The 10,574-nt window shown below is 48.8% G+C and overlaps 1 protein-coding gene across 1 annotated transcript; it reads right to left on the bottom strand.

The window, feature by feature from the left end:
• Positions 1-9,476: 9,476 nt before the first annotated feature.
• LOC149345189 (uncharacterized) lies at positions 9,477-10,349 on the bottom strand. Its single transcript, XM_089547385.1, has one exon. It carries the CDS (start codon positions 10,347-10,349, stop codon positions 9,477-9,479), a length of 873 nt encoding a protein of 290 aa, XP_089403511.1.
• Between the last annotated feature and the right edge of the window lie 225 nt (positions 10,350-10,574).

The following is a 10,574-nucleotide window of genomic DNA, read 5'->3' as shown; positions in this document are numbered from 1 at the left end:
AATAGGCTGGTGTCATCAGCGTAGATAACAAAAGTTCTGTCAGGGTCAATGTTTACAATATCATTAATGTAGAGATTAAAAAGTAGCGGTCCGAGTATGCTACCCCGGGGTACGCCGGCAGCAATATTCTTGGGGTCAGATAGTGTGTTATCAATCACAACCTGCTGAAAACGGGCCTCTAAATATGATTTAATGGTACTATAAAAACAACCTCGGAAGCCATATCTGCCTAGTTTTAGTAATAAAGTTTCGTGATTAACGCGATCGAACGCCTTATAAAAATCTATAAAAATGCCTAGTGTTAGTTCTTTGTGTTCGAAAGATTCTAAAACCAGCTCCTTCTGTGCAAGAAGAGCGGTCTCAGTGGAGTGTAATTTCCTAAATCCATGCTGACTGGGTGTGATCAACTTATGCTTTTCGCAAAAACCTAGAATCCTGCTATGTAATAGCTTTTCTAAACATTTGGAAAATAACGGGAGTATAGATACCGGACGGTAATTGGATAAATTGTTAGTATCCCCTACTTTATGAATTACGATGACCCTCGCAGTTTGCATCCTACTAGGAAAGGTGCCCTCGGCGAAACAGCAGTTAAAGACATGGTCTAAGAGAGGACAAATGACCTCAATTACATCTTGAAACTTGGGAAAAAACCCACCTCGGCGCAAATAATTTCATAAGGACACAAAAAGAAACGAGGAGACAACGGACAGGCGCCGGATCCGTTGTCTCTTCGTTTTTTTTTGTGTCGTGAAAGTCATTTGCGCCTAGGTGGGTTTTTTCCCAAGTTTCAAAATGAATAACCAACTAGCCCGTCAACATGCCTTACTGATCAATTACATGTTTTAACGGTTTGATCTGGAACCCATCCACGCCCTTCGACTTGCTGTTTTTGAGGCTATTAAAGCATCGCATAATCTTATTTTGGTCTGTTGGAGCCAGGAAAGCGGTAAACGAGTTTGATTGACCAAGATATCTCATGCAAGTAGGGTCATGAATAGTATGCTCAACAGACACAAAGAAATCGTTAAAAGAATCAGCCAGCTTTTTTCCTGATAACGTCTCATCATCTATCATGACTTCCAATTCATTAATGCTCTTGGATGGGTTAATAATGGTATTAAGTTGTTTCCATACTTTTTCACTTCGCTTCAGAACATCCTTCTTGAATAGACTATGGAAGTACTCTTTCTTTGCCTGACGCAAAAATGATGTCACCTTTCTTCCTCCGCCGGCATCGACAATATCAACGCTAAAATACTGAAGTACATCAAAGATACATGTTCATCCTTGTTGTGCTCGTTGTTCACTCAGTCGCTCCTCACAGGCCAGCTGCCGAAAGATTGGAAACATGGAAGGTCGTCCCACTCTACAAATCAGGTAATAACTCACCGCTAAAAAACCGTCCCATCTCTCTAACTAGAGTTCCTTGCAAAATCATGGAACATGTCATCTATACCCACATAATTACATTTCCTGAGTCACACTCGTTTTTCACTCCTGCACAGCACGGGTTTCGCCGAGGTTACTCCTGTGAGACCCAACTTTCCACATTCTTACACCATCTGCACGCCAACCTTGATTGTGATGTGCAGAATGACGCCGTATTTTTAGATTTTGCTGAAGCCTCTGATGAAGTGCCCCATAAACGCCTGATGATAAAACTTTCCGGACTAAACTTGCACCGTGATTTTTTTAAATGGATTGGAGAGATTTTGACTAATCATCCGTCGATAACAAGAACGCCAATCAACTTTCAGTAAAGTCAGACGTCCCGCGGGAATATTTGCTCGGCCCGCTACTTTTTCTCATATACATTAATCATTTCCTGTCACACGTAACATCTAACATATGTATGCATGCCGACGACTTTGTAATTTATTGTGCTATTCTTACCCTCACTAACCAATATTCTCTTGACATTGATAATGCTGTTCAGGACTGGTGTAACGAATGGCTAATGGAACTTAACCCACATACGTTTAAATCTCTGTCCATCCGCCATCTCCGTAATCCTCTTATCTTTCCTTAAGTAATATCTATAGTTCCTGTACAACTAGGACAGTCACACAAGAAATTAGTCATAACAATCGCTAGGGATGTTTCTTAGAGTTCGCACGTTACCATCATATTATCAGCGAACAGGACGTTAGTATTCTTAAAACATAATCTACATCATGCTCCTTCACATGTAAAGTTGTTAGCCTACAAATCATTCGTCAGGTATAAACTACGATTTGCATCGCCCATTCGGAATCCTCATCGAGCCTATCTTGTCAATGCTCACGAATCTGTTCAGAATCGCGCTGCACGTTTCATTCATTCATCGTATTCCTATGAAATCAGCGTTACCTCCTTAAAAATAACATCTTCATTATCATCCTTATCGCTCCGACGTCGCATTCGTAGGCAATCTTTATTTCCCAAATTTTTTCTCAGCTCTATGCTCATCGTGCCTCATTATATCCCCCCCGCACGCATATATGACATCGCACCAGCCATCAACTAAAAGTTGCTCGTCATCATTCTCGCAGAGCCACGTTTTCAAATTCTTTCTTTCCTCAACAGCCGCTGACTGGAACGGCCTTCCAAAAAAAAAACGTTGCTATCATCAGGTGCTCATAACAGGTTGTTGAAAGTGTAAAAAAATTGCTGTTATTGTAACTGTTTTTTAAATCTTGCCACTCCTTATGTAACACCCCTTATTTGGGCCATTAATGTAATGAAACGAAATGAAAATAGCGCACCTATTGACAACCACGGTAACAAGAAACGACACTGAATAATATTCAGCTAGTCTGCCATTTCTGTGCTCTGGATTGCAATAGCTATGAGTTCTAGGGGGCATAATGATTGCAAAATGGTCAACACAATGGCAATAGGCACTTACACTCTCTCAAAAATCATTTTTCCTGTGTAGGTGCTCTGAGAAAAACATATGGACCATGGTGAGCACTTTCAGGAAATAAATGATCGCATGAAAAAAACGCGACGCATTACACGAGATGTAATACTCTCATGGCGCGTTATCGTCTTTCTGTCACCATTGAATGAAGGTTTCTTTTCCTGGGAGCGGCTACTGGTCGAGGAGAAACTAAAACGCAGTGTTTTGGCTGGGCCACAAGAAATAAAACAGCGCCCTGCGTCATGCCGCCTATGGCAGCATCATGACAAAACTAAACAATAGACGCACGCCATCGATAGCGGCGTGTGCTCTTGGCCGGAGGTCACACGAACCAGCTTCCTAACCGCTTCGAACGGCGCGAAGGCTCTTCAAGCGCGTCGTAGCTAGCGACAAGGAAATCCCAGCTATTGCTATCGAATAGCAACAAGTACCCGTTCGTGCAGCTGAAAACGATCGCCGAACACACGACAGAAGGGTCTGCTGCCTCCTGACGACCAAGTTAGTTTTACGAGCCGGCGTTAGAAAGTGCTGCGACACGGTTTGCTACGCGGTCCCGGCTTTCATTTACTCCCGACTGCACCTGTACCCTGTTCCCTGCTCCCTGTCCCGCTACTCCTTTGAGGGCTTCGTTGAACTCTTTCGATGCATGAGTGAGGAAGAAGCGAGCCGTCGGCGTCTACTTCGATTAAACGGCCCTAGAAAAACTATTCTCGCCCTAAAAATTTATCGTAAATCACGTATCCACGAAACCGTCAGCGAGCTGCTTCCGGGCGATGGTTCAAATATCCTGGAAGCCAAAACCCTGAGGGACGCGATGAGCGAAAGCTGCTTCAAGTTCATCGCACGCAGTCATCGTGCGGCGCGTCGTCGCGAATTATCGTCTCGTACGATTAACGCTTAATACGTGCCGACGCGGTTTCTATAAAGCTACTTATGCAGAAAGAAGCTGTCGTGAGAAAAGGAAATAGCAAAACTTTAGCACATCTGGCAGATTATGTTCCATTATTGCAAGGATAGAGATAAGAGTTACCAGAAACAGGAGCTGCATTAGCATTGTACGTCTTCGATTTTCATTGTGTTTAGCCGCGGAAAGCAACGTTTTAGCTCACTCGACCGTTAACTGTCGTCGCGCCGTAAATTAGCCTTGTTATTTAATCAGAGGAAGCAAGAAAACAACTCAGTCATTTTCGCGCGGTATTGTAGCCAGAAAATTTTGACACATCCCAAGTGCGAAATGAAGAATGTTGCCGCCGAATAGAACTCAGCGATGTTATTATGCAATTTCTTTTTTTTAAGATCCACGGATGCCTCACAAGAAGCACAGATTCCCTCTGAGCAGAGAACAGTAATTTTATAAGGTTGTACGCATATGTCCTGATACCGGAAAGAGTTAGCTAAGAGCACGAAGTGGTCTATGAAATGGAATGCTTTCTTTGCGCTAAATGCGGTTCCTGCGTATAATATCAATTATTAATACCACAAAGGCGTAAATCAATGGGTATTGATAACCTTGGTGTGTTCTATTAGCCTTTTAGACCTCACTTGGCGTCACCTCTAGGCAAAAATTTTGTACTTCATACTAGTATCGTGCTACTAGCTTATTCTCGTTAAGCTAATGATTCGTTAGCATAGGAAGCCAGGCCTCTGTTAATTTCGTCAAATTCCCTGCACGATGTTGGGGGAAAAGCGTACCGGCACGCTCACAAACAGCGGACAGCAACCTCATTCGTTAGTCAGCGCTGTTTTAGCATGTGAGGCACTGACAGAATTTACTGATGCAGCTAATTATTTGTTTTCACAGTAGACATGGCGCCACAAGGCGTAGCATTGGAGGGGAAGGGGGAGTAAAGACTGTATAAACGGGTTTTCCTAAAGGATACTCGACAACAGACCATATTCACGCTATCAATCGGGTGATAGAGAAATGCGCAGAATATGACAAACCACTATATTGTCGCGTAGCGAGCTTCGCAGGTTTCGCGCGCCAGTTTCTCTACAAGCTGAATGTGTTCTTCTCCCCGCCGTGCGACTGTTGCTGTCCGTGTGCTCCCTGCTGTGCGGAGAGCCATTAGAGGGGCTCACACTCCGACATTTGGCAGAGCCGTTTTCTCTGGGGCTCTTTGTAAGCAGGCATTGTGCGGCTCCTCCCCGGCCTTGTGTGAATGTTTAGTTAGAGTAAAACGCAGTAAACTGCGAGGGGAGGAGGTCGCCCACGGCCGCGTCCGGGCCACCAGAGCGGGCGCGCGGACCCCCTGTGGTTTGCAGGAGAGTCGCGCGAAGTGATAGCCTCGGGCGGCACACTGCCCGGCGGACCAGATATGCCGGAGACGAGCCGTGAGGGCTGAAGGCGCGGACGGCGGGTCGCGTGGTGCACCGACTGCGAGGTTTGCGTTCCCTGTGTTTCGGGTGTCGTTTTGTGTGTTTGTATCTGTGTGCCGAGTGGAAATGCGCTCGCTTTCGTGGAATTTTACGCGGTGCTCTCGAGTAAACAGCCTCGTGGGCACCGGCGTGCTATTGGCTGCTCTGTTTTAAAGAAATCTTTGTCATTGGCTCCGACAACAGCATTTCCGATTGGCTACTAAAAGTGTCCCCAGAATCCTGGGCAAACGTATTTAAGAGCGGAGTTTTGGCGCGAAGAGGGGACTCGAGAGAGGAACGGCTGCCTCCCGGCTGCTGCTCGGGACCTCCGCTCCAAAGATGCTGCACGCCCCGGGGTATGACTGACTGTTTTACTATGTGACCTCTTATATTTTTGTCTCAGTTTCCAAGTTTAACCAGTGATTCGCATCTATCTTCAATAAATTAAGTTGACCAATGCCTCTAATCGACGCCTGCTGGTCCCCTTCTTTGATGCGGCGGAGCCACCGTTCCGTCCCGACGTACGCTTCGCTACAATATTGTAGCGAAGCGTAAGTCGAGACGGAACGGTGGCTCCGCCGCATCGAAGAAGGGAACCAGCAGGCGTCGATTAGATGCATTGGTCAACTTAGTTTATTGAAGATAGATGCGAATCACTGGTTAAACTTGGAAACTCAGACAAAAATATAAGAGATCACATAATAAAACAGTCAGTCATACCCCGGGCCGTGCAGCATCTTTGGAGCGGAGGTCCCGAGCAGCAGGACCGCAGCCGTTCCTCTCCCGAGTCCCTCTCTTCGCGCCAAAAACCCGCTCTTATATACGTTTGCCCAGGATTCTGGGGACACTTTTAGTGGCCAATCGGAATTGCTGTTGTCGGAGCCAATGACAAGGATTTCTTTAAAACAGAGCAGCCAATAGCACGCCGGTGCCCACGAGGTTGTTTACTCGAGAGCACCGCGTAAAATTCCCCGAAGAAGTGCGCATTTCCACTCGGCACACAGATACAAACACACAAAACGACACCCGAAACACAGGGAACGCAAACCTCGCAGTCGGTGCACCACGCGACCCGCCGTCCGCGCCTTCAGCCCTCGCGGCTCGTCTCCGGCATATCTGGTCCGCCGGGCAGTGTGCCGCCCGAGGCAATCACTTCGCGCGACTCTCCTGCAAACCACAGGGGGTCCGCGCGCCCGCTCTGGTGGCCCGGACGCGGCCTTGGGCGACCTCGCCCCCTCGCAGTTTACTGCGTTTTACTCTAACTAAACATTCACACAAGGCCGGGGAGGAGACGCACAATGCCTGCTTACAAATAGCCCCAGAGAAAACGGCTCTGCCAAATGTCGGAGTGTGAGCCCCTCTAATGGCTCCTCGCACAGCAGGGAGCACACGGACAGCAACAGTCGCACCGTGGGGAGAACACATTCAGCCTGTCAGAGAAACTGGCGCGCGAAACCTGCGAAGCTCGCTACGCGACACCTCCCTCCTACGAAAAAGAGTGTCCCACTCGTTTACAAGAATCGAATACAAAGGAAAGGCGTGCACACTTGATACAAGGCAATAAAATAAAATCCGCCAGACAGTGACGCGCAACAGGACTAAACTTAATACATCTGCTATTCTAAACAAGGCATGGCAAAATGAACACGAAAATTATTTGGATTTACGTGACACAGGCAGGATGCGCAAACATACAGATTTAACAATGCAATCGAAAAAATTACATTGCGCTCTCAAAATGTTCGTATGTACATTTTTACACAAAACACAAGTTGTCCATGCTGGAACGGGCAGTCCGACAGTTATTTTAGTTTGTTCCTTCATCTGCAGTGTAGTACTCCTCGGTGTCACTTTCGTACCCGTGCGTCTTGACCACTTTGGGCTCGGTGTGAGCCCCCGCACGGCCACAATCAGGGGACGACCGGCTGTAAGAGTACACCTCAGTCGCACTGTCATCCGACGTTTCGTGATCGCTGGGTCGCACTGTAGGGGACACTGCGCGTTTTGGTTTTCCAGGTACATCAACATTGCGCGCGAACTCACGACAACCATTTCCACATTCACTGTCTAGTGACTCGTCGTCGGCGTCCTCTTCTGAATCCAGACGAGTGTGGCAGCGCTTCAGACGGCCGACGTTGACGACATCTCGCTTGCGACCGGTGCGATTGACGACCTCCCATTTGTTCTCTGCCACTTGGCGAAGTAGACGGAACGGCCCGTGGTACCGGCGGAGCAGTTTGGTGGTCTTCCCTTCGACCGAGAAGGCGTCCACACGTACACGAGGTCTCCCGGATAAAAAACATCACGTCGCCTTGATTCGTATGCCATTTTGTTCTTCTGCTGCCGCTGCTTCTCGCGCTGAGCGACTACTGTTGATTATTATCAACTCTGTTTCTTTGGCACTTAGGTCACTGTCTCGCAAATGCAGTTAGCGCCACAAAGTTAAAAACGACTGAGCTGCACTAGTGTTCTTATACTGCGCGTACACTCGTTCGGGCGGCGGGGGGCCGCGCACGCAGGAGCCTCCAAAGAACGATGCTCACTCGATGGGTTCCGTTTTGAGACTGGGAGTTTATTTGCAATAGAGTCAGAGCACTTGAAGGAAGAAAACAAAACACACACAGAGGGAAAAGAGGGTGAAGGAAAGCGGAAGGGGGGGGGGGCACTGAAAAGAGGCCATTTTCAGCTTCGGCCCGGCCGGGCTCGTGACCTTGAGGCGCAGTGTCGTCTTGCGGCTCCGATGCGCGAACCTCGTAGTTTACTGGAAACCGGCATGCTCCTCTGTTTTCTGCCCTCCGCGCTCCGGAACTCGGGGACCATCTCCTATTTTCTTCATCCTCCCCCGCAATGAGCTTCAGCTCATTTTCGCTGTATGCGGGACATCTTCGCTTAGGAATTCGAGAGGGGCCACCCTTGTTTTAGCCATCAGAAGGGATACAGTGAAGCTCCCGTCTTCATTTGTTGTCTTCGTGTAAGCAACGGCACCGTAAGCTTTCGGGCTGGCATCACAGAAAATGTGAAGCTCCGGTTGGGTATGCTCTTCTTTCAAGGCGACTTTACGAGGTACGGAAATGTGGCGAAGCTCAGGGAGCTGTTGGCACCAAATGTCCCATCGGTCAAGTACATCTGGAGGCAGTTTCTCATCCCAATCTGTACCTCGCTCCCAAAGGGTCGGAAACAAGATCTTCGTCGTAGTAGAAATTGGTGCGAGGAAACCGAAGGGGTCGAAAATACGCGCAGACGCTTGCAGCAAAAACCTCTTTGTGTCTTGCCGCGACCTCAAAAATTCTATTAGGGTGTTCATCTCAAACACGAAATCGTCTGGATGAGGCCTCCATTCGACACCTAGGATTTTGGTCATTGTGAGCTCCGGCAAGCTGCCTCGTGCATTCTCATTTTCGGATAACATTGTCGAAAGTTCAATCGAATTCGATCGCCACTTGCGTAGATGCATGCCTGCCTTGTGCACAATGTGCTGCGATTCTTGGAAGATGCGCTCTGCCTCCTCAACTGAGTCAGCGCCTGTCACCAAATCGTCCACATATAGGTTGTTCTTGAGTGTACTCGCTGTGCTCGGATAAACGCCCTGCACTGACTCAATGTGATACCTCAGAGTTGCCGCGAGCAAAAAGGGGCTTGATGTTGCCCCGAAGGGCACTCGTGTCATTAGATACTCCTTTATAGGAGGAAGAGCTTCTGACTGCTTGGGAGGTCGCTCGTACCAGAGAAAGCGCAAGGCGTCACGGTCACCTTCGACCAGCTGCACTTGGAGGAAAGCCTTTTCTATATCGGCCATGACAGCTATTCTGTAGGTTCGAAACCTGATTAGGATGTCTTAGAGGTTTGGGTTCAAATTTGGTCCCGCAGAGAGAACATCATTTAGCGAAAGCTCGCCTCGTGCGCTCGAGGAGGCATCGAAGACCACCCTCAGCTTAGTTGTTTCGCTTGTCGGTCTGACAACGCCTCGATGCGGGAGGTAATAAATAGGTCCCTTTGGGGACTCACCATTTTCGTCGACCTCCTCAGCGTGCCCAGCAATAAGGTATTCTCTCAGCGCTCGGTCGTAAGGTTGCATGTCGCCGTCGTTTCTTATCAACTTTGTTGTCAACGACCGAAGTCTCTGCGCAGCTATGGCCTTGTTATCCGCCAAATCTGAGGCATTTTCTTCCCAAGGCAGAGAGACCTGATAACGGCCATTTTGGTAGGTGACGCTTTATTGAAAGCTTCGAAGAACTTCGTCTCCCTTCTCTGTGGTTTCTGTGTCAACGATTCCAAGATGTTCCAATTCCCAAAATGACTTCAGCTGCCTGGAGAGGTCGTCGTTTTCTTGCTCAGTGGTCACCAACACGCGCATGACTCCGGTGGCTGTCAGACAGGTCGTCGCTGTGTTTCTTGCCACTCTACCCTGCAGCGTCCACCCAAAGATGGTCTCCACGGCGACAAGCTTGTCGTTGACCCGCTTGACACTTCCAGTGGCGACGTCCCAGTAATGGTCAGCTCCAATCAGGAGAGAGATTCCGGTGTTATGTCGTTGGTCATCCGGGGCCAGGTCAGCGAGTTGGAGCCCTTGGTCTGCAGCCAGGCTGGTAGCGGAGGCGTCAGGTGGTGGCAGGAAGTCCCCGGAAATCTCTGGAACCTCGAGGGCCTCGATTCTTATTACGTGGTCGTCATGCCGGCTTCGTAGACACAACTCGACTCTGTTGCATGTTGTGACGTTTGGCGTAGTGGTCCCAAAGGTGTGAATGGCGAGACGTTCTTCTCCCACCACTTGAAGTTTGAGACGCCGGGATACCTCTCGCTTTACGAAAGTTCTCTGGCTGCCACCGTCGAGCAGAATCCTCACCAAGGCGCGCTTCTGTTTCGATTCCGCCCATGCTTGTGCTGTCTGTAGGAGCACGCTGGGCGTGCAGCCAGTCTGTGCCACCTGTAACGATGACTGCACGACAACCTCGTGAGGTGCAGAACCGTTTCTTGAAAGGGGTGGTGTCGACTTGCTGAGATCGCAGAAGCCAGTAGCGTGCCGGGCGGAGCATTTCGCGCACTTGAGCCACTTTGCTGTTCGGCAATCTGCTGCTCGATGATTCATTTTCGTGCATTTAAAGCATCGTCTTTCTTTGGCCAGGATCTCTCTCTTGGCTTCTGGCGCAACGGAGGCCACGCAGTCTGCCGTAACGTGGTCTTCTGCCCCACAAAATGAGCATTGTGACTCGCTGCCCTTTACAGCGAAGACGGCTGCAGATGGCGGCTTCCCCTTAATGCTTGGCTCCCTCGGTTTAACATCCCTGTTGAGTGACTGTCGGCTGCTGCACTG

This window comes from Amblyomma mixtum, chromosome 5, assembly GCF_055824585.1.
Source record: "Amblyomma mixtum isolate Tamu chromosome 5, ASM5582458v1, whole genome shotgun sequence".
Taxonomy (NCBI): domain Eukaryota; kingdom Metazoa; phylum Arthropoda; class Arachnida; order Ixodida; family Ixodidae; genus Amblyomma; species Amblyomma mixtum.
The sequence above is the reverse complement of the archived record's forward strand: the minus strand, read 5'-3'. Positions and strand labels throughout refer to the sequence as shown.